The following is a 24,466-nucleotide window of genomic DNA, read 5'->3' as shown; positions in this document are numbered from 1 at the left end:
GCTGAAACGGGCCCACCACCAACTCATTCTAAATCACTACCAGTTCTCACCACCATGTACGTGAGTTACATTTTATTCCCCGTCATTCATATCACAATCAGCTTCCTCGTCCTCGCCCTTTATCCAGCATGCAGCATGCACAAGGGGTCAAATGTTAAACAGAAAAGAAAAGTGGCTAAAGATCAAGAAATAATCATTTTGATACTTGTAGAACATTTTGAAGTTTTAAATCAGAACATGCACAATTTACCAAATAGTTCAGCAGTTCACAGATACTCTTTCGGATTAAATGAATGATGCACTGGAGGCCAGACTCAATGGAAAGTGGCCATGATTTCATATGCAACCTTGGAAATTATATGGGCTAGAGCAGTCCCAGCTACTGGGGCCTGGTTTAAACAAAGACAAAGTATAACCTTAGATCACAAAACGGAACATTAGAAACAGGAGCAGGATTAGCCCATTCAACCTTCGAGCCTGCTCCACCAAATCAGTAAGATTGTGGCTGAGCTCCTACATCACACTTCACATTCCACTCCTATACCTTTACTGCGTTTTGTGAAAAATATTTTATTACTTTAAAATACACTTTGAACTTGAATATTTACTGTTCATTTTATTAGATTTTTCTCATACTCTTGTAGTATAATAGGATGCAGTTCATAGTGACAACTTGGGACAGAGTGTTAAGATCAGAGTGAATTCGCAGTCCCTGGAATTCAGGACTTGACATTGCCAGCCTGCACAACTCAGAGGGTTATTGGCTAACAGACCGAAATGCCTTGCCAATACTTTTCTTTGACACTCATGCACGGGTCTCCATCCAGTAGCACTAGGCTGCCCCAAGAAAACAGCTAAGTAACTTGAAAAATCAATTATAAATCATTACCATGTATAAAAGATGGTCCAGATCATTGTTATATTAGACTACAGCCACGTTATCTGCAGCGAATTAATTGCACATCAACCAATTTAAAATGGTTGAAGCTCATCATACATTGCCTCTATGCCTTGACTGAATTTCTCCCTAGACTCCCAGCTCACCTTCGCTTTCCTGCTCGGTTCACAGCTTATCCCATTGGTGGTGTTATGCAGCTCCTTGGAAACAACACACAGAAATTCTGCCTGGTCTTCATTCCCATAGTTGTATGAAGATCCAATGCTGACCAACTGCAAAAACAACAATGAACATTTAGACAGAAATCCTTGATGCATAGGAAATCCCGTACTACTCAGAGTGGCTTAGAGAAAATGGATCACCAATGAACCAGAGATGTACATTAAGAGAAGTAGCTCAAGGTTTTGGTCAAAGAGCTCAGTTTTAACCAGCATCTCCAAAAAGAGCGAAATGGATGGTCTGACCAAGTTTAAGGATAGGTACTGAGGAAGAATTTGGGGAAACGAAATTTCTCAGAGCAGGATACACATAGTAAAGGGAAGGAAGACATTCACATAGCACTGTCAAGGGAATGCAGATAAAGAGGGTCACACAAAGAAATATAAAAAAGGTGCTTCATCTCCATAATATAACTGTAACATATTTTGGCTATTTGCCTAACCATGCATCCAAGCATACTCTAAACTCAAACTACTAAACCCCAGTTACCATTCTTGATACGAAATCCCTTCAATCACTTTTCTCCTCATTACTCTACTCTTCTCATTAATGCTCACTTTTATTGTATCAACCACCAGAGGTAAATTCTACCAACCTCTCAGCTACCTAAATTTGACAAGTATTCTCTCTGCTCTGGACAGGGAACAGTAGCAGGGATATGGAAATACAGCGCTTTCATGTTACTACAACCCATTATCAAGCATGCATAACAAAACTGCAAAGCAGCCTCACCTGTTCAAACTTCCAGCCATCAGACATGGTGGAGACCATCTGGGTCAGCTCTTCCTCCTGACACTGAAGTACCCGGTAAACATGTTTTGTAGGATGCTGCAGAAATGGAGAATACAGGCTATAATTAGCCTCTTCCGTTAAAACATATTGCTATATGTAGGATTTGATCTGGTTCACACTAATGCAATCATTTTACAACTATAATAAACCCATGTTATAACACTGCCGTTCTGATTGCACTCTTTTGTAAAACAGGCAATGAATTTATCGATCAAGTGCCTAAGCTCTGTGTGCGCTCTAAAGGAGCGGTTTCCCTCCTGGTCAATGGGAAATCATTCTTTTAAGACAGCAGTTACAGGGAGATTTTCTATTAACAAAACAATTAAATCACTGACTTAATTGAATAAAGCATCCTTTTCACAGAATATATATCCCACCAGGGATTCTCCAATACCTCGGTAATATTTTTATATCACTCATTTCTCATTAGTATGTACATTCAGTTTCAAGAGATGAAACCAGCTTGCCATTGAAAGAGCTGAAGAAATATATAATTCAAATACAAGTAACCAGATTTTATTGCATCATAGTCACTATCCACAGTTCAATCTTACACAGAGACATTTTGAAGGAAAAAGCAACTTTTGAATTTTTTAAAAATTAATTTTGCAGATTTGGATGAATGATCTCATGGGACACAAAGATTTTTCAGATGGCAAGACAGGGAAAGATACTGAGGGAGCTATGTGTAAATCAGAAGTTCAACAAAATCTCAATCAAGGTTTTAGCAACCTCACTTTCTAATTCAGAGTTTAGCTGCACTATTGCTATGTATAATGCCCTGTTCCTACAAATGAGTTTTTACACCAGCAAGAAAAGTATCTCTTCCGTGTACTGTAATGAATCCCAATATTTCAGTCACACTGTTGGATAGAAGCTTATAAATGCTAAACTGACGTGAAATTTCTCAGCATTTGTCACATGTCCCTGACTGCCCTTTAAAGTGGCTTGCTAGGCCATCTCAGAAGCTAGTCAAGAGTCAACCTCATCACTTTGTTTTAGGAGGCAGTCACACCCGGTAGACTAAATAACCCAAATTCAGAAAGTGTTCAGGGACAAGGTGTGACTGTAAGTGAGGCAGGTAGGGGGATTCTGAGTTCAGGAGTGCAGGAGCCTCAGCCCTTGACCTTGAGCAACAGGTATGAGATTCTTGCTCCCTGTACGGTTGAGGAAAAGGACTGTGGGCAGGATGAGCCAGCTGACCACGGCACCACGGTGCAGAAGGTCATTCAAGAGCGGGGAGCAAAAAGACAGGTAGTTGTTATAGGGGATTCTATAATTAGAGAGACAGATAGTATTCTATGCAAGCCGGATCGGGAGTCCCGTATGGTGTGTTGTCTGCCCGGTGCCAGGGTGCGGGACATCTCCAACCAGGTGGAAAGGATATTAGAGCGGGAGGGGAAGGATCCAGTTGCTGTGGTCCACGTTGGGGCTAACAACATAGGCAAAGCTAGGGTAGAGGACCTGTTCAGGGATTATGAAGCACCAGGAAAGAAATTGAAGTACAGGTCCTCAAGGGTCATAATCTCCGGATTACTGCCTGAGCCACGTGCCAATTGACGCAGGGAAAAGAAAGTTAGGGAAGTCAACACGTGGCTAAGGGATTGGTGTGGGAAAGAGGGATTCCAGTTCATGGGGCACTGGCATCAGTTTTGGAACCGGGGGGATCTGTACCGTTGGGACGGTCTCCACCTGAACCGATCTGGAACCAGTGTTCTAGCGAAAAGGATAAATAGGGTGGTCAGTAGGACTTTAAACTAGTGAGTCGGGGGGAAGGGAAAGTGAAAGAAACAGGGAGTATGGAGGTAAATGGAAAGATAAGCAACAGAATAGCATGTGCACAGGTGGATTTAAGCTCGAGGCAGACTAGGAATACAGCAAAAAGGAAGGATAGCTTAAGACATCTTGGGATTTCCAACCTCTCTAATAATGATAAGAAAGCTAGCATTAAGACACTTTATCTAAATGCTCGTAGTATTCGCAACAAAGTAGATGAATCAACAGCACAAATCCTCTTGAATGATTATGATGTGGTAGGCATCACAGAGACATAGTTGCAGGGAGCTCAGGACTGGCTGTTAAACATCCAAGTATTCACAACATATCGAAAAGACAGGGAGTTGGGTAGAGGAGGTGGGGTTGCCTTGTTAGGTAAGAATGGAATTAAATCTACGGCACTAAATGACATAGCGCCAGAAGATGTGGAGTCTGGGTGGGTGGAATTGAGAAACCACAATGGCAAAAAAACTATAATGGGAGTTATGTAAAAACCACCTAGCAGTGATCAGGACCAGGGGCGCAAGATGCACCGAGAAATAAATAGGGCATGTCAGAATGGTAAGGTCACGGTGATCATGGGGGACTTCAATATGTAGGTGGATTGGGTGAATAATGTTGCTGGTGGATCCAAAGAAAGAGAATTCATGGAATGTTTGCAGGATGGCTTTTTGGAACAGCTTGTGATGGAGCCCACAAGGGAGCAGGCTATTCTGGACTTAGTGCTATATAATGAGCCAGACTTTATAAAAGACCTTAAAGTAAGGGAACACTTAGGAGGCAGCGATCATAATATGGTAGAGTTCAGTCTGCAATTTGAAAGAGAGAAGGCAAAATCGGATGTAATGGTGTAACAGTTAAATAAAGGTAATTACAGGGGCATGAGAGAGGAATTGACGAAAATCGACTGGAAGCAGAGCCTAGCAGGGAAGACAGTAGACTAACAATGGCAGGAGTTTCTGGGTGTAATTGAGGACACAGTGCAGAGGTTCATCCCAAAGAAAAGAAAGATTATCCGGGGTGGGATTAGACAACCATGGCTGACAAAGGAAGTCAGGAAATATATCAAAGAAAAAGAGACAGCCTATAAAGTGGCCAAGAGCACTGGGAAATCAGAAGATTGGGAAGGCTACAAAAACAGACAGAGGATAACAAAGAGAGCAATAAGGAAGGAGAAGATCAAATATAAAGGCAGGCTAGCTAGTAATATTAGAAATGACAGTAAAAGCTTCTTTCAATACATAAGAAACAAACGAGAGGCAAAAGTAGATATTGGGCCACTCCAAATTGACGCTGGAAGGCTAGTGATGGGAGATAAGGAAATAGCTGAAGAACTTAATAAGTACTTTGCATCAGTCTTCACAATGGAAGACATGAGTAGTATGCCAACAATTAGGGAGAGCCAGGGGGCAGAGTTGAGTACGGTAGGCATTACAAAAGAGAAAGTGCTAGAAAAGCTAAAGGGTCTAAACATTGATAAATCTCCTGGCCCCGATGGGCTACATTCTAGAGTTCTGAGGGAAGTGGCTGAGGAAATAGCGGAGGCTTTGGTCGTGATCTTTCAAAAGTCACTGGAGTCAGCGAAAGTCCCAGATGATTGGAAAATTGCTGTTGTAACTCCCTTGTTTAAGAAAGAATCAAGGCAAAAGATGGAAAATTATAGGCCAATTAGCCTAACCTCGGTAGTTGGTAAAATTCTAGAATCCATTGTCAAGGATGAGATTTCTAAATTCCTGGAAGTGTAGGGTCAGGTAAAAGCAAGTCAGCATGGTTTTACTAAAGGGGCGGTCGTGCCTGACAAACCTGTTAGAATTCTTTGAAGAGATAACAAGTATGTTAGACCAGGGAAACCCAGTAGATGTTATCTATCTAGACTTCCAAAAGGCCTTTGATACAGTGCCTCACGGGAGGCTGCTGAGCAAGGTGAGGGCCCGTGGTGTTCAAGGTGAGCTACTGGCTTGGATTGAGGATTGGCTGTCTGACAGAAGGCAGAGAGTTGGGATAAAAGGCTCTTTTTCGGAATGGCAACTGGTGACGAGTGGTGTCCCGCAGGGTTCAGTGTTGGTGCCACAGCTGTTCACCCTATATATTAATGATCTGGATGAAGGGACTGGGGGCATTCTGGCGAAGTTTGCCGATGATACGAAGATAGGTGGACAGGCAGGTAGTACTGAGGAGGTGGGGAGGCTGCAGAAAGATTTAGACAGTTTCGGAGAGTGGTCCAGGAAATGGCTGATGAAATTCAATGTGAGTAAATGTGAGGTTTTGCACTTTGGAAAAAAGAATACAGGCATGGACTATTTTCTAAACGGTGAGAAAATTCGCAAATCAGAAGTGCAAAGGGATCTGGGAGTGTTGGTCCAGGATTCTCTAAAGCTTAACTTGCAGGTAGAGTCCGTAATTAAGAAAGCAAATGCAATGTTGTCGTTTATCTCAAGAGGGTTGGAATATAAAAGCAGCGATGTGCTTCTGAGGCTTTATAAGGCTCTAGTTAGGCCCCATTTAGAATACTGTGTCCAATTTTGGGCCCCACACCTCAGGAAGGACATACTAGCCCTGGAGCATGTCCAGCAGAGATTCACATGGATGGTCCTTGGAATGGTAGGTTTAACGTATGATGAACAGCTAAGGATCCTGGGAATGTACTCATTAGAGTTTAGAATGTTGAGGGGAGATCTAATAGAAACTTACAAGATAATGTATGGTTTAGAAGGGGTGGATGCTAGGAAGTTGTTTCTGTTAGGCGGGGAGACTAGGACCCGTGGGCACAGCCTAAAATTAGAGGGGGTAAACTTAAAACTGAAATGAGATGACATTTCTTCAGCCAGAGTGTGGTGGGCTTGTGGAATTCATTGCCACAGAGTTCAGCGGAGGCCGGGACGTTGGATGCCTTCAAGGCAGAGATCGACAAATTCTTGATCTCACAAGGAATCAAGGCTACGGGGAGAGTGCAGGGAAGTGGTGTTGAAATGCCCATCAGCCATGATTTAAATGGCGGAGTGGACTTGATGGGCCGTATGGCCTTACTTCCACTCCTATGTCTTAAGTCTTATGGTTACCGTTACCAAGACTAGCTTAAATTCAGATAATAAATCTGGTAGCCTAAGTTCCACCAGTTGCCTTGGGAGAAACTGAACCTTTACATTTGGAGGATTAGCTCTAGCTGGTAGGTTTTACTTTCACATCCAATGTGTGATAAATGGAAACAAAAAGTCAGTTATTAAAAATTTAAGATGTGGTCAAACAGCTAGTGACTACTATCTTAAGTACAATATTTCTAAATGAGTTAATCAGCTGTGGGCTGACATCAGGAGCCAAACATTACAACATACACTAGATCAATGGCATAGGTTTGTTAAAATTTTCATTCAAACTTTCAACTTCTTAAAATAGTAGATGGAGGAATTTCATAACAACAAATTAAGCATGCAAATGCTGCTATTTCACAGCATAGTGTTTTTTTTAAAATCAAAATGTTAGTGTGTCTAGTCTAACACTTGATGTTAACACCATCGATGACCCGTTGCAGTACTAGTTTAAGTATCCAGAATCTGAGGTCCCCTGGTGGCTAGGTTGGCAATTACATTGAGGATCTAAGAAATTTCAAGGTACAATCCCAAACCCCATCAGGTTTTCCAAGCCATGGATTAGGCCGGGGCAGGGGGGGTGGGTTGCTGACTCTGGGTGGGATGCGCTTCGGAGAGTTTCTGTGGATTTGATGGGCCAAATGGCCTGATTCCACACTGCTGCCATTCTATGAAGCATGTTCAAAAGTAGCAAGATTTGAACAATATCTAGGTCTGGACTAATAAATAGCAGGTAACATTCACACAAGACAACTGCCTGGAAATGGTCATTTCCAATGAGAGAATATCTACCACTAATAATCCCCTTGACATTCAGTCATCACCATCATTGAACTCCACCTACTATGAACATCCCGGGGATGAACACTGACCACAAACTGAACTGAACGAGTTAATAAAAAGAATATAAATTCCACGACTACAAGAGAACGCAGACTAGGAATTCTGCAGTGGATAACACATCTTCTGACTCCCCAAAGCCTGTCCACCATCTATAAGGCACAACTCAGAATTGTGACGGGATATTGACCACTTTCCTGGGTATAGACAGCTCCAACATCACTCAAGAGCCTTTACACAATCCAGGACAAAGTAGTCTGCTTGATTGATAAAACATCCTCACACAGTCACTCCCTCCATCACTGACGTGCAGGAGCAACAGTGTTTCTCAGGTACAAGATGCAATGCTGAAATTCACCAAGACTCCTCCACCAGCATTTTCTAAACCTACTCCCACTGTCATCTGGAAGGACAAGGGCTGCAGATACATCTGAATATTATCAGCAAACTTCCCTTTATGCCAATCACCATCCTGACTTGGAATTATGGCACTGTTCCTTCTGTTGCACCGCGTCAAAATACTGGAACCCCCCTCCCTAATAGCACCTACAGTCTACCTACACTAACTGGGTTGCAGCAGTTCAAGGCAGCAACTCTACCACCTCAAGGACAACCAGGGATAGGCAAATGCTGCCAAGCTGGCAATGCCCATCCCACGAACAAATTCAAAAGCAAAACACTAATTTTGAGACAGACTAAAAACTTAAAGAAAGGAATGCAATGTAATGTTTCACTTTTTAAATTCAATCCCACCATACAGTAGACCTTTCCTTACCTGTGTGGGTTTACAGTCTCGCTCCTTGATCTTCTCTTTCACTAACTTAATGAGAGGTGCTATGTTGTAAAACTCTGCTTCTTCAAGAACGCCTGCAAAAGAGAAGCATTACAATTGTTGCGATATTCCACAAGTGTCAGCACGATTCAGTCACCCTGGCAGGGTCATACATGACATTGAAGACCAAGAGAATCTAATCACAGAGGGCCCTGCTTGAAGGTGTATGTTTGCACATTAAGAATGGACTACTGTAATCCATGAGAGCATTCTCCACAGTCAGACAACCTTCAGGCTGAGCCTACATGTGAATGGCCACCTGACCATGCCAGTAAAAGGAAAAGAATAATGAAATGCATTGGTTTCTGCAGCTGGGTTATAGTGAAATAACAGAACAGTGAAAAGTATAATAGAATTTACATTACAGAGACAGACCATTCAGCTTGACAAGGCAATGCCAGCATTTATGCTCAATTTAGAACTTCCTCCCATTCAGCTTCATCCAATCCTACCTGCATATCCCATTGTACCTCCTTCCCAAACAGCAGTGATCTGCAACTAGCCACGCTGAGTGACAGTTCTACCGAACTCTTTATTACTGAATTAAAGTATTCGGGCCGGCCATTAACAAAAAACACAGTGCCAAGCTCAAATGAATACCATGCAACTCACGTTGACTGCTTCTAATTCTGGTACAAGCAAGCTGCTTGATGGATTCCACATTTACAAGCAACCACAACCCTCTTAGCAGATGCAAGATAGTTCCTCTCTACAAGTTGAGATGGGACAGCTCTGTGAACCTAAGGTGTATGTTTGCACATTAAGAATGGACTACTGTAATCCATGAGAGCATTCTCCACAGTCAGACAACCTTCAGGCTGAGCCTACATGTGAATGGCCAGAGGGTTGTGGTTGCTTGTAAATGTGGAATCCATCAAGCAGCTTGCTTGTACCAGAATTAGAAGCAGTCAACGTGAGTTGCATGGTATTCATTTGAGCTTGGCACTGTGTTTTTTGTTAATGGCCGGCCCGAATACTTTAATTCAGTAATAAAGAGTTCGGTAGAACTGTCACTCAGCGTGGCCTAAGGAACTCACAGGTGCATGGGTACATAAAATAGAAGTATTTGAGACAGCCTTATCAACTGGTCACTGCTCTACTTAAATGCAAATAAAGATCACATTTAGTTCTTCTACTAACTCCATATACAATGCTAGGAATTAAAATGTTGTCATTTGAGGAAGAGTGGGTGGAAGAAATATAACCACAACGGAGAGATAGAAGACAAACACTGAAAGAATTGTGAATGCTGTAAATAAGGAACAAAAACAGAAGTTGCTGGAAAAGGTCAGCAGGTCTGACAGCATCTGTGAAGAAATAAATCAGATTTAACATTTTGGTTCGAGTGACCCTTCCTCAGAACTGATGGTAGCTGGGAAAACACCGGTTTATATACAGAAATAGGGAGGGAGATGGAGTAGGGAGTAAACAATAGGATAGAGCCCGAGAGAGAAGAGCAATTGGATAGACAAAGGAGGTGATAACGATACTGATTGTGGATGATCAGCCATGATCATAATGAATGGTGGTGCTGGCTCGAAGGGCCGAATGGCCTACTCCTGCACCTATCGTCTATTGATCTGGCTAGTAAGGTGAATAGCTGTTAATGGGGACGGTTAGTGACTAACAATAGGTAGCATGTGACTAACAATAGGCATGTGATAACAAAACCTGGTTTATGGGGTAGGGGGCTAGAACATAGGAGAGTTTAGGCCCCAAAATTATTGAACTCAATATTGAGTCCAGAGGGCTGCAGGGTCCCCAAGCAGAAAATGAGGTGCTTTTTTTGCTGGAACGCTGTAGCAAGCTAGAGACAAGAGATGTTGGCCAGGGAACAGGGTGGTGTGTCAAAGTGGCAGGCAGCTCAGGGTCTTTTCCACGATCAATACATAGATGTTCTGCAAATCAGTCACCCAGTCTAGGCTTTGTTTCCCAATGGATAGGAGACCACATTGTGAGCAGCGAATGCAGAACACTAGTTCCTGGGAAGTGCAGATGAAGTGCTGCTTCACCTGGAAGGTATGTTTGGACCCTTGGATAATGAAGATGGAGGATGTAAATAGGCACATGTTGCACTTTCGTCGGTTGCAGGGAAGGTACCATTGGGCTGTGGGGGGGTGTGCTGGGATGAAGGAAGAATGGACCAGGGTGTCCCTGAGGGCACGGTCCCTGCAGAAGGTGGACAAGGCAGGGGAGGGGAATGTGCCTGGTGGTGGCGGAAATGGCTTATGATGATCTTCTGGATGTGGATGCTCGTGGGATGGGAGGTAAGGGCAAGAGGAACCCTATCGCTGTCGCAGGAAGGAACACAGGGGGTGAGGGCAGAAGTGCCGGAGAGGGGTCGGACCTGGTTGAGGGCCCTGCCGACAACAGTGGTGGGGAATCCTCAGGTGAAGTAGTGGTGGACATTTCAGAGGCTCCCTTGTCAAAGCTGGCCTCATCTGAACACGTGTGAGAGATGGAGGAACTGTGAGAATGAGATGGAGTCTTTACAGGAAGCAGCGTGTGAGGATGTATAGTCCAGGTAGCTACAGGAGTCAATAGTAGTCATGTAAAAGATAAATCCAATAATTCTCCACACTTTCTCCCCCTAGAAAGACATCCAATTGTCTCTTCAACCCAGTTATGCCACCCATTTCAATGGCTTTCTCCCCTGGCATTTGTTCCAAAACTCAATTACAAAAGCAAAAGTAGATGATGGAAATCTGAAATTAAAGAAGAGCAAGTGCTGAAAATAGTTAATGCTGTGGAGAGAGAAAAAGCTAAAGTTTCAGTCGACAACCATTCTACCACTCAGATTCTTGCCCCATGGATGCAGTTGGACTTGAGTACACTTAATCCATAATGGTTTTCATGACATCTTTGCTTTAGACTTAAATTTGCACATTGCAGCAAATGGTTAACTATATGGCAGGATTGAATTGACAATCAGTAGCCTCAACCTTAAAACCTTCAGCTAGATTATTTCAACCTCTTTCTCCTGAAGAAAAGTCATTAATAGCATGATGTACATTCACCAGAATAAATGAGCCTATAATGATAGAACAGATGAGATATAAAGAACTATCAATACAGGAGTGGAAATGTTGAGTGAAGAGATTTAATAATGTTCTTTTTTAAAATTATGCAATGTTCAAGGGAAGACTTTCCTCTGAAGTAGAGTGTCAAAAAAGATCAACACTTAATGTTATCATCATAGCTGATGCTAAAACTGGACAATTCAGATTTCAGAGTGGAAACTAGTTTGATAGTCTATATGTTTAATTTTTATTTACCATGAAGGTCAGTCACTGAACATATACTGTTATCATCTACAACTAAAACAGAAATAGCAAGAGAAACTCCACAAGTCTGATGGCATCTGGAGAAAAAGCACAGTCAACATTTCCTGTTCAGCTCTGAAGGGTCACTGGACCCAAAACATTAGCTCTGCATTCTCTCCACAAATCTTCCCAAAAGAGAAACTCGGCAGGTTTGACAGGAGAGAAAGCAGAGCTAATGTTTTGGGTCCAGTGACCCTGCTTCAGAACTGGACATGAAATGCTGACTGTGCTTTTTCTCCAGATGCCATCAGACCTGCTGAGTTTCTCCTGCTAGTTCTGCTTGTGTTTCAGATTTGCAGCATCTGCAACTCTGACTTCTGTTTACTGTTACCATTTAGTAAGATCTGGCAAGATGTCCAAGACTAAATGGAATGAAAGAACAGATAGTTATGTTAGTTAAGGAATAATTGTGCAAGAACTGAGTTTTAAATATGGGGGAAACAGGTAGTCCGTATGCTGGGAGTTTTGCAACATGCAAATTGGTATAAAATACTGACTGGAAAAGTATCTACGTGGACTCTGTAGACCTACCCTTTAACCTCTGTGGTCTAGCACCTACCTCTGGGCCAGAAGTCTGGATTCAAGTTCCAACTGTTCCAAAGGTATGCCACAACAAGTCCAAACAAGTTGGTTTTTTTAAAATCCACACAAGGCTACTAATGCATTTTTAAAAAAACATTGTTAACAAAACATCCCATTACAAATATTAGAAAGAAAAATAATCTCTTGAAATACTCTAGTCTCAATGAAGAGTCACTCTTACCTCCACATTAAAGCATCTTGCTCTGTGGGCAAGCTAGAATCAGTTATCTTCAACAAATTCCTCTACAAAAATTCACTTCATGTTATTAATGTGTTAATGGTCTTGGGAGAGACACAATGCTAACTCAACTGCGTGTAGACACCTAATTATAACACCCCTGAAATTATTGAATTCATCTCTCTGTATGAAGCTGCTTCTGATTCCATTCTTCTCTGGAAGCTGTTAGACCTATGTCAGCAAACACGAGTAATTATCTCAAGAGGCTTACCAGTCACTTAGCTGAAATTTCATGACCTCTTGTAAATGCCGTTTTCAACTCACTGTTTGAAACGACTTCAAAAATTGGGCAGATCTTCACAGAACTGAAAACTAAAAAAAAAAAAAATTTTCCTCCAGCTTAGAACCTAAGTTCTCAAACAATAAAACATCATGAATCATCACAACACTGAGGAGTAGGACACAAGAGATTTATTTTCAGAGAGTTCTTGGGGTGTGGAATAATTTGCCATAAGTCATCTATGAATTAGAGACTGTTGCAACTTTAAAGGGTGAATGTGATAAATATTGGCAAAAGAAGATGACACAAGGCTATAGCAAGAGAATGAAGCACTGGGGCTAGCTTTGGATTATTCCAAAAAAGGAACAGTCACCAACAAACACCTTTTGTGTTGTATCAGCGTATGGATGATAAAGTCTACGCTCAATCTTTCTTCACAACCTAAAACCCTCAATACCCGGAATCATCAATCATTGTACTTTATCCCCTGGAAAACGTGACTGTAGCGCCTTTGTTAAATGAGAATATGGAGAAAGTCCCAAACTTTCTTTCAAATCTCTATCAACAATTAACAGTAAAATTTCCTAAGAAGCTTCACAACAATGTTATCAAACAATATTTGGCACAGACCACAAAAGAATGCACCAAGATGCTGGAGAATCCAACTGACCAGAAACATATAAATAGTGTTGTAATGACAGCAGGTTAGAGGCTGCAAAATCCACAAGTAACTCATCTCCTGACACCCCAAAGTCTGTCCATCATCTACAGGGCCCAAGTCCTGAGTGTAATTAAACACTCCCACACTTGTCCAAAGACTGCACCTCCAACAAAACTTCAGAGGTTCAATTTCTACACAAAACAGCCTGAAAGCCAGTCTGTTCACCACTGTAAACATTCACATTTTCATCTACTGGTGCACGTTGCAGCTATCTGTAAGATTCAACGTAGGAATTTGCAAAGGCTTCTTGACAGCTTCTTCCAAATATGCGACGTCCACCAGCATAAGGACAAAGGCAGGAGAAGAAAGGACGACCAGCATCTCCATGTCTCACACCATCCTGATTTAAAACTAACAGTATTCCTTCACTGACACTGGGACTCCCTTCCTAATAGGAATTGTAGATGTACCTACACCAAATGAGCTTCAGTGATCCAAGGTGGCTCATCACCTCATTCTCAAGGGCAATTAAAATTGGACAATAAATGCTTGCCTCGATAGTAATACACACATCCCACAAATGAATGAATGGGAAAACAACTGGATCAAATGGTCAAAAGCTGGATAAAAGAGATTTGTTTTATGGAGTTATTTTCAAAAGGATGGGGGTTAGAGAGAAAGGCTTAAGAATGGAATTGTGAAGCCTCGAGTTGAAACAGCTGAATGCAGGTCCTCAACAGAGAAGTGATGAAAGTTGGGGATACACATGAGGATAGAATTGCAGAAACAGTGCTAGAAGCTTGATGGCTGCAGGACACGGCAAGATAGGGGAAAGGCCGTAGAGGGATTTGAAACGGATGGTAAAAATTTTAAAACTGCATCATTACCAGAAAAAGAAGCCAATGTCAATTAGTGAATATTCCAGGACCTGCTGCACTGGCAGCAGAGTTTTAAATGACCACAAACTTATCCCGAAAATAAACTAAGAAACCAGCAATATTCAAAGTACTAAATTACTCTTTACACAATCTGGCAGAATGGAAGAAGCCTGGGAGACATCACTGCACATTCAAGATGACATCTACTGGCCCTCAATAACAATGGAGTATCAAATTATTTGAGCAAACTCAATAATTTTAATATCAGACAATTGATTGTCCCTCCAGCAATGTTTATTGTTTTTAACATTGTCAGAATTTTTCATTTTGTTGACATGCTGTTGAAGAAAGATGCAAATCAATGGGATCGAATGAAACATTTTACAAATACTCAAAATATTGCACCCTGGGAAAAAGGCCTAATCCAATAAGCTTTTAAATCAAATCCACCCATCCACTTATTTTCCAGTCATATCTATATTACCCCTAGAATGAGAAGTAATTGTTTCTTAAATTCTGATACTATGTTCTAACCAGGGCACGTACTCCTCTAGATCAGGTTCTTTGGGTGAAAATCTTACACTCAAAAGCTTCCCTTTTTTCCATTTACAAAAAGTGCAGCAAAACTCTGAACTAAATTCTTATTGCTGTTGAGTATTAATCCTATGCTGAAGATACACTTTGGTGGAAATGTTGAGGTACAGCTTCATGAATCCTGCTCATCAATAAATTTGAGATTTAAGTAAGAGTCACTCTTTACCAAAAGAGCATTTCTTCTTCATGATCAAAAGATCGAAAATTGTCTTATGTCGTTCATAACTGATCCACCTTAATGGTGCTGGTAAATTAATCTTGAGTTTGTGTAGAAGAGTCAGGACCTGCAACCAAGCAAATCTTCAAAGTTATTTGGTCTACTATTTGGCCCACTGGGACAAACCTGCAGAGGGATTTTATTTTGGATAACTATGAAATCTTTCACTCAGGATCAAAACAAAGGACAGGTCCAAGGATAATTTTAGAACTGCGAAAAGGGAAAACAGTAGAGACCCAAAGAGAGATATGGGAATATTTGTACAAAATTTTGTAAAACACAGTGGTTAGGTACTAATGAAATGTATTGGCTAATAGAGTGGGGGCTTCCAGAGCAAAAGAGATCAGAATATAGAAGGGAGGAAGTTTTGCTGGAGCTTTAAAATTCCCCTGCTTAGACTGTGTATAGTTTTGGGCAACCTACTGTAGAAGGATAGAGAGGCCTTAAAAGGAATGCACACAAAATCACCTGAATATTACCAAGACACCAATGACATAATCTAACCTTTTGTTTTCTGAAATATAAAAGGATAAGGGCAGTTTGTGATTTTTAGGATTGGAAAGGAAGCAATAGATAAAAAGACAACTTTATTGCGCTGGTGGGGAAATACAAGACATGTGAAATAACTTTAAAATCAGAACCCAGGCACACTCTGGTTAAAAGTTAAAAAGTGGTTCTTCACACAAAGGACAGAACACACTCCCACAAAAAACAGAAGCAATCTCAACTAAAAGTTTTAATCTAAGCTCAATAGACCATCACAGTCAAGGACATAAAATGATATGGAGCCAAAGTGGGTACACAGGGTTAGAATAGTGAATTATTACAATATATACAGGCTCGAGAACTCCATTCTTGCTCCTACCTCCCCAAGTATTCAAGACTAAGCACCTTACCTTCTTCTGCCAGTTCCTTGTTGATGACAAGTTTGCCATGTCGGAGATAGTTCAGTATTGGCCCGAAGTACGTGGGATCCCGGTCAATCAGGTACGCTCCTGTCTCATCCTGAGGGGGCAAAATCACTGGTTTACTATCCTTTGAAAACATCACTCACTTGGGATGGAAAAGCACATCAACCTGCTTTGGCAGGTGGTTTAAGGGCACAACCCTGCACTGAAGTCATCTTGGATGCAGAGGCACAAAAGCCTGTGTAGCAGACGGTCCCCCAACAAGAAGCGTAGTGCTGCCACCAGACATATTTACTCATATCAATAACTTAAAAAGGTAAGGTAACACAATGTTGGGCATTAGGCCTCATGTGATACAGATTTAGCAACAAATAAAAAAAAGTAATACATCGAAGACTTAGAATATCTTTGAAATTCAACATATGCACCATAATGCAAAGCATTACATCCATTCCCTATGTAAACAGCCACATGGAATTCTATAATTTACAAAACACAGAAAGGAATAGGAATACCCAAAAAATTGGACTGCTCTTGCAAAAATGCCAGCGCAAGCGGATGGGTCAAATGCCCTCCTCCTGCACTACAAGGTTCTATCTGAATAGAACTATACAACTGGCAAGAATTTACTGTTCAGCCCACAGTCCAATGTTATACAGAGATATGGCTTAAATATGGAATCAATCTGAGAAGCCCTTCAAGGAATTAAATTCTCAATGTCCTATTGATGATGCTTCTTACAGAAAGAAATAACTGTCATCTATACTTGTGTAAAAGTCAACTTTAAGGCGGAAATTTTAGTCACAAAATTAAGGGTCAAACTTTTACACAAGTAACATCTAAGTGGTTAAAATCTACATTCTCCCTTCATCTCGCTATTGTCACCTGGCAGCTCTACAGTCTGTTCTTACCATGTCACTCTCAAAAGTAGGAGACAGAAAAAAATTACTGCCAGTCATTAGAATTTATGCACACCAAAATCAAATTTATTGAATTCAAAAAAATCCATTTATACAAATTCATACAGTTTTATTTTTTTTTCAGGTCTCCTGGTTAGAAGGCCAAGACAGTCCTCAGCCATATTTTTCAGGACATCTTCATCCATCCAACCATCCTTTAAGTGAATATGGACCCAATACTCCTTCTCGAAGTTCACTCCTCTGCTCTTTCTCTACTGTAGCTTTGTTTCAATGTGCCACCTTGTGTTCAAGTCCCACACCCCCCCCAAAAAACATCATTAGCTCACAAATGCACTCAGATCCCTAACAACTACTCTGTCAAAATGATCATGGCCACGAACTTCACACCTGACAAATAGTTTTAGTGCAATCTGAGTAATGAAACAGTACAACATCTGACACCAAATGGGAAGTTAATAACTTAGTCTGAATGTTTATTAGCTTTATTTTGAGATCACAATACTCAAACAGCCAAAAAAGTCTTTATTCAAAACATTTCAAGATTGTTTTAAAGATGTCTTTACTAACAAAAGTATAGTTTAAAAACACACAATAGCTCAGTGTTAAGTCTAATTCAATTGTTACTTTTTAATTGGTGACACATGAATTCAACCTTATCATACGTGCAAAATTATGCTTTGTACTAGCAATACTTGAAAATTTGCAAGTAAGTTGACTTAAAAACGGTGAATTTTCACCTGGTGGCTCCCAAGAGCTGTTAGTTTAAGCAAATATTTTCACAGAATCCTCTGGTAAGAAGGCTATTAACTCTTGGAGGTAGACTATTAACTTTAAAGCAATCAATCAATCTGACTGAAGGTTATAGCTTACGAGAAATAACTTATGGATTGGAGTCTCAGTCCAAGCCCTAAAGATGTAATAGGGCTGACATTCTAATGACAAGAGTGCTGACAGGCCAAACAGGATGTTCAACTTGGGCCACATCTAACGATTCAGACGAATGCAGAGACCCCAGAAAAGTGCCACACAAAGAAAATCAGAAGACTTTGCTGATATCCTAGTCAACCCTCAATTTACAGCACCAAAGAAACATATTAACCAGTCTTTCATCTCATTTGCCAGAATAGGAGCTTACTATAAATTAAAAACAAAAACCAAAAGAACTGCAGATGCTGTAAATCAGGAACGAAAATAAAGTTGCTGGAAAAGCTCAGCAGGTCTGGCAGCATCTGTGGAGGGAAAAACATAATTAACGTTTCGGGTCCGGTGACCCTTCCTCAGAACTTAGTATAAATTGGCAGCTATGTCTAGCTAATCTAGATTTAGTGATGATATGACAATTAACAAGTTTGTGAAAGGAGCTACATAAGTGTAAAACTGTTTGCTCACACAGACATTCAAAGGGCAATAAAGATCAAAAGCTACAGGTCCTTCCACCATCCAAGTTCTATTTCCAATCAATGTTAAGTTGACAGATCTCCAATCAGCCACAAGCTAGGAAACCATAATTAGCCTAAATGTCTACGAACAAATGAGGCAAAAAGGCTAGTGTTGTCATTCCCCAACAACCTTTGTTGGACAACACCCCTTTTATAGGATTCTGGTGTGGGATAGGAATGGTTCTACTGCAATGCCTTCTATACTCAGAACCCAGAAGCATAAATGAACAGCATTGAAAGCCGGCGGCTGTTGGTTTTACAGAATCACAGAAACCCACAGCACAGAGACAGCTATTTGGCCCATCGTGCTTATGTCTGCCATTTGGAGGAGCAACAATGCTTACATTGAACACCCTCTTCTTTTGCTCATAACCCAGTAAGTTTCGTACTCAAGAACTTCCTTTTGAAATTATTTATGGAAACAGCTTCCATCAGCTCTTCAGGTCAAGCTTTCCATATCCTGACAACTCAGAGCACAGTGAATTGAAGAAATGAAGGGGTTTTCTGGGGGAAGATCACGAAAAAGAACTATGAACCTTCTAGACTCGGAGTCTGAGAATCCATCAAAGAGTTGAGCTGTTTTGAAGCAGTATCAAGCTAAATTCACATCGTTAAAAGCTCCTTATATGGAATATCAACACCCCAGATGTTTTGATTCCTGAGCTATGTTGGCAGCACGCCCAAGAGTTTCAATGAAAAGCACCAATTTTCAGATGCGTGGTAAATCCCACAGAACATTACGTGGAACAGATTTCCCAACAGCAACTTGCATGTATATGGTACCATTGACACAGTAAAACATCCCACAGTACTTCACAAGATTGCAATCAGACACATCACTGAGCTATGTAAGGACATATTAGGGGCAGGTAAAATAATATTTGTGAAAGAGGTAGATGTTAATAGTCACAGCAAAAGGCCGAGAAGAGATTTGGATACAAGGGGGAGAATAAATTGAGGCTTTGCTGAATTCAGCAAATACCACTCTCACAGATCAGGGTGATGGCTTAACAAAAAGAACTGCGGATGCTGTAAATCAGGAACAAAAACAAAGTTGCTGGAAAAGCTCAGCAGGTCTGGCAGCATCTGTGAAGTAAAAAAAAGGAAGGGTCACCAGACCTGAAATGTTAACTCAGTTTTTGTTCTTCACAGGTGCTGCCAGACCTGCCGAGCTTCTCCAGCAACTTTGTGACGGTTTAGTAAAACTTGATGCGTATAGCAGGCCTCCAGTTTAAGTGAAACTTGAGAAGACTGGGGAGGCAGGCCAGCCAGTAGTGGCATGGAATTGAGTCTGGGGCTAACAAGGGCATGGATGAGAGATTCAACCACAAAACGGGCTGAAGTATGGATCATCATTCCGGCATTGCAAGCAAACTGCCCTGATGACAAAGCTAAATATAGCTTGGATCACTAACACTTATCCCCACGTTGGCAAGGAGGCATTTTTCAGCCACCCACACAAACACACAAAACAGCAAGAAAAACGTGACAGTGGTGAAGTACCATTATTAAGGGAACCAGGTAAAGAAGGCAAAATTTAAATAACTAGAGAGATAGGTCAAAATAACAACATATAACAATGGATTCTTAGAATAACAGTTCTTTCACAGACAAATAAATACTTTAACTGGCTGGGCAGCAGGACAGGATCCATATTCCCAAGCTAGGAAGGAAAGCTGAAGAAAATAACCCCTAAGTCCCTGAGTCTAGTCACTCTCCAACAAGTTATGCAAGTGTAGGAAGAGGAGTCACGTAAACAGAAGAAACCCTGAAGTCCGCTCCACTATTCAATTAGATCACATCGGATCTGTACCTTAGGTACGCTGACTAGGTTCCCATGCCTGGCCTTAAGAATCAGAAATCAAAGCTTACCCTCTACTGCAGGACTGAGGGAACACAATGCTGCCAATTGCTATCTGTTGGCTATAAAGTTAAATCAAAGCCCTAGATGCCTTCACAAGTGACATGTAACCACAAATAATCACGAGCACTATTTCAGAGGGCAGAGAAAGTCTCTGTGGGATCCTGGCCAATAACTGACATAACTTAAACATAAACAGCAAGAGGCTGTGGATGCTGGAAATCCAAAATAAAGATCCAGTGCTGGAAGAAACTCAGCAGGCCTAGCAGCATCTGTAAAGACAGAAAATGAATTAATGTTGAGTGTAACATGACTTCTTCAGCAGAGAAACAAGATCTCTGCTCATTATCTCACTGCTAATGGTGGAAGCTTGCGCTGCTGCACTGTCTGCATAAACAAGTGACTAAACTTCAAGGAAGTGCTAAGCTGACTGAAACGTTTGGGCAACTCGTGTCGTGAGAGGTGCTACGTAAATGTAATTATGCCTTTTTTTTAAACTTTGGCTTCCAAGTTTCAATACTGAACCAATGTTAGGGTTTCTCCTTCGACGACTCGTCGTTCACTGAGAGCTTGAAGGCCAGTCTGTGTGAAAGTAAGGAATTCTCCCTGCTCTCAACCTGGCCAGGTTACCCCGGGCCTACACACCCCGCCTCCTGAATCCAGGTCACTCACTCGATCAGACAGCAGCTCCCCCTCCTCCTGGCACAAACGGTACAAGAACGACTTCTCCTCACGGCACAGGGTCTGCCGAGTGGTTAGAAAGTGAGTGCCGCCGACATTGAGCCGAACCCACTTGTTATTCGGCTCCTTCCCCTCCGCCATCTTGAGCTGCCATCAGCCTCCACCTCCTCCCTTCTACACTGGCAATGCGCAAGCGTGAGCCGTGCCGGGCACACCGCAGCAATGCGCAGGCGCAGATCCAGTTCTTCTCCCCCCCCCCCTTTAAAGGCAACACGCAGGCGCACAACCCGTGCTCCGCCATCACGGCAATGCGCAGGCACAAACCGGACTCGCCGCAGTACCACCCTCTCGTGTCACTTTTCTTGCCAATCAGTAGCACATGCGCTACTAGGCCCCGCCCTTATTTTGACGTCTTACCGCGCTGCATCGTGGAAGTTGTTGTCATCCGCCGAAAAGTGAGCTGGGAGTTGTAGGCTACAGGAGCAGAATGGGGGCTTCGTGCTAAAAATAGAGCAAGGTCCAGTCATACTATTTAAAAGCCTTTCTCAGTCATTCTCTCTAAATAAGAGCTGGGCAGAAAGTGAGAGTCTAAACCATTACTATGAATTATGGTCACTAAATTAGTCAATAAAATTGAGGAGTTAAAGGGAAATATATTGCAGCAATAAAACAGACCTGGCTCAATGAAGGGTTAAGACTAACTGTTCAATATTCCTGTGTAAGAAGTGCTCAGAAACATCAGAAAACGAAGCAAAGCAGACTGGCTGGCGCTGGTTAAGAAATCCATTGAAGTGCTGGAGGAAGGGTGACTGAGAGGGTTTAATCTGGCTAGAGCTACGGAGCAAAAAAAAACATATGATGACATTGTTCAGTGTAATCTATAGATCACCAACGTTAGAGAGTAGTGATAAAGGGAGACTTCCATTAGCCAAATTATAGATTTGGATACTGGTAGTTTAAAAGAGTGTTGATAATAGTGCTCCCCAGTGGTCAGTTATTAGGGCCCTTACTATTCATGATATAGATGAATGATCTAGATCTTAGCATGCCCAGGACAATTTCAAAGTTTGCAAATGACAGCAAAATTTGGCAGTACTGTAACTAAGGAGGACAGTGTACAACTTCAAAGAGACACTGTCAATTTGGTGGAGTAGGCAGGTGAGTTCAATGCAGATGTGTGAGGTCAGAGATAATGCACTTTGTTCAAAATAACATTGAAATTCAATATAAATTGGGGCTGCAGGAGCAAACAGACCTGAGTGTATGTGTTATATACTTGTGGAAGTTGTTGTCAGTCGCCAAAAAGTGAGCTGGGACTTGTGGCTAAAGGAAGGATGGTATATATAATTGAAAGTGAAGGCCTTCAGGACAGGCTGCATTTGTGAACTGACAATCGTTTCAGAGCAAATGGACCCATGAATCTGGTTTATAATAGAGACAAAGATTGCTTGTAAAATTGTCAAAACACCTCATACCTTTTAATATTTGACCAAAGCCTTACTGGTGTTGCAGTTTGTCTCAGATTCCATTGCACTGCAATCGCCGGCTTCGCAGCAACTGGCTTTTGGGCTATTTTCTTCAGCTCAGTTATGACTCTCTTCAGTGATTTGCATGGCTGAGGCTGTGGTAACACAGTGATTGTGCCCACTTAAACTGCTGAGATGACTCTAGGCCAGTTCCTGGTTAATTTCAGATGCTCTTTGATACACTACTGGAGGCTCCTTGACAGCCTCTCGGAGGCAAGGAGCTCTGCAGTCAGACACCTTTAAACAGCGGAATGAGGGAAATATCCCAAACAATTGTCCAATTTCTCTCCCTGTCCCAAACAATTGCCACAACTGCTCGATAAAGATTCTCCCTGCAGTGACACTCACTCAATGTCAGAGGTAGCTCAGTTGGTAACACTTTTTGCCTCAGTCAGAAGATCACAGATTCACATCCCACTCTGGAGAATGCAGCACAAAAATCCAAGGCTGAGCCTTCCAAGGGGCGCTGCATTGTTGGAGATGGCACGTTTGAGATGCATCATTAAATTAAAGGTTCCATCTGCCCTCTCACACGGAAGTAAAAATCCCCAGACACAATTCAATGAATAAGGATCTTGATGTTCATTTTAAAATTTGTTCTTTAACCAAAACTAACAGCAAAGAATAAAAACAGGGAATCAAAGAAAATTTAACAGGGACACTGAATTGCCCACACCATCACTTTTTCAATGAGTAACTGGTAAAGAAGTGAGAAACTGGTAGAGAATAAATAAGAGTAATTATAGCATTTTGCACAAACTCTTATTCTTAAGAACTCCAGGCAGTAATCGGCCCATTCTGCTATAAGCCTTCTGATCAGACAGTCATCTCAACCCAGGATTCAATTTAATGAAGCATCGATGCATTCCTTAGTCATTGAGGTCAGTGGCAGAGAAAAGGTTCCTTTGAGTCTGAGCTGGTCAAAATTAACAATATCATTCTTCTAAATCCCACTTTCCAGCACTTGGCCCATAGCCTTGAATGCCTTCACCATCTGTGACAACTATTCCGAGGGCAACAGAGACCATTGCCCTGCCTTATTCCAAGCATGGTCTCACCGAAACCTTATACATCTAAAATTAATTGGTGATTAAATGTTGCATTTAACATTACTGCATTTGGATGTATCAGAACCATTTAAATTTAATCATGATCACCATCACATACATTCAGATTAACTTAAATGCCTCCTTATATTCACCATGTTGCGATGTTTATGCTAGCTAAGCTGTTTACATTGGAAAGTTAGCTGCCATATTTCACAACAATGCATCGATTGTGAAGACTAATTTAGCTACTTGTAGGGCAAACACTGTACAATGATTCCCTCATTCCAAATCTATAAATTCATAAAATAGGGATCCACAGAAGTTTTGAACATCTTGCTTTTGTCCATGTCCTTCATTCAAACCTGGACTAATTAACACATGATTTTATGGTGAAGACAGGGCAATGTTTAACAGCTCAAACTCTACTTCATCCAAGTTTTTCACAAGGCCACACCTAATTAGGATCCTGTCCAAGGTTAACTTTCATCATTGTTCTACTACATCACACTTCAGGTTAGAGGGTCACTTGTTGCACCCTAATCTTCCTCCGCTATGTAATGTACTCCAAATCTGCATCCTATTGTTGTGGGATTTCATTCATTAATGAGTGAATTTGTTATGCAGGTGTAGCTAGCTAGACCAGTGTTTATTGCCTATCCCTGAGGCAGTAAGAGTCAACTATATTGCTGCAGGTCTGCAGTCACATGTAGGCCTGACCTGTTAACAACAACAGATTTCCATCCCCAAAGAACATTAACCAACCAGGTTATCCCGAACCAGTTTGAGGCACATCAACAACTGTGATATGGTTGCCATTAAATCAGCTCTTTATTCTGGATTTTACTGACTTCAAATTTCACCATTTGCCATGGTGGGATTTGACCCATATTTCCAGAACAGCGGGTTCTGGAGTAATAGCCCAATGA

General features: G+C 41.5%; 1 protein-coding gene across 3 annotated transcripts in view; it reads right to left on the bottom strand.

The window, feature by feature from the left end:
- Positions 1-21,144, bottom strand: part of LOC125447096 (BTB/POZ domain-containing protein KCTD5-like) — a 32,743-nt gene extending 11,599 nt beyond the window's left edge. For 2 of the 3 annotated variants that reach the window (XM_048521209.2, XM_048521210.2), the window contains exons 1-6: positions 20,957-21,144; positions 16,053-16,161; positions 8,387-8,478; positions 1,850-1,945; positions 1,045-1,170; positions 51-117 (exon numbers count right to left, since the gene is read on the bottom strand). In XM_048521209.2, coding sequence (XP_048377166.1) covers positions 73-117; positions 1,045-1,170; positions 1,850-1,945; positions 8,387-8,478; positions 16,053-16,161; positions 20,957-21,106 — 618 coding nt within the window. In that variant the 5' untranslated portion in view covers positions 21,107-21,144 and the 3' untranslated portion in view covers positions 51-72. The remainder of the gene's footprint in view (positions 1-50; positions 118-1,044; positions 1,171-1,849; positions 1,946-8,386; positions 8,479-16,052; positions 16,162-20,956) is intronic. The other variant, XM_048521211.2, reaches the window with a different exon arrangement.
- Between the last annotated feature and the right edge of the window lie 3,322 nt (positions 21,145-24,466).

This window comes from Stegostoma tigrinum, chromosome 38 (assembly GCF_030684315.1).
Source record: "Stegostoma tigrinum isolate sSteTig4 chromosome 38, sSteTig4.hap1, whole genome shotgun sequence".
Lineage (NCBI taxonomy): Eukaryota > Metazoa > Chordata > Chondrichthyes > Orectolobiformes > Stegostomatidae > Stegostoma > Stegostoma tigrinum.
Note: the sequence above shows the minus strand (reverse complement) of the source record. Positions and strands in the feature narration are given on the sequence as shown.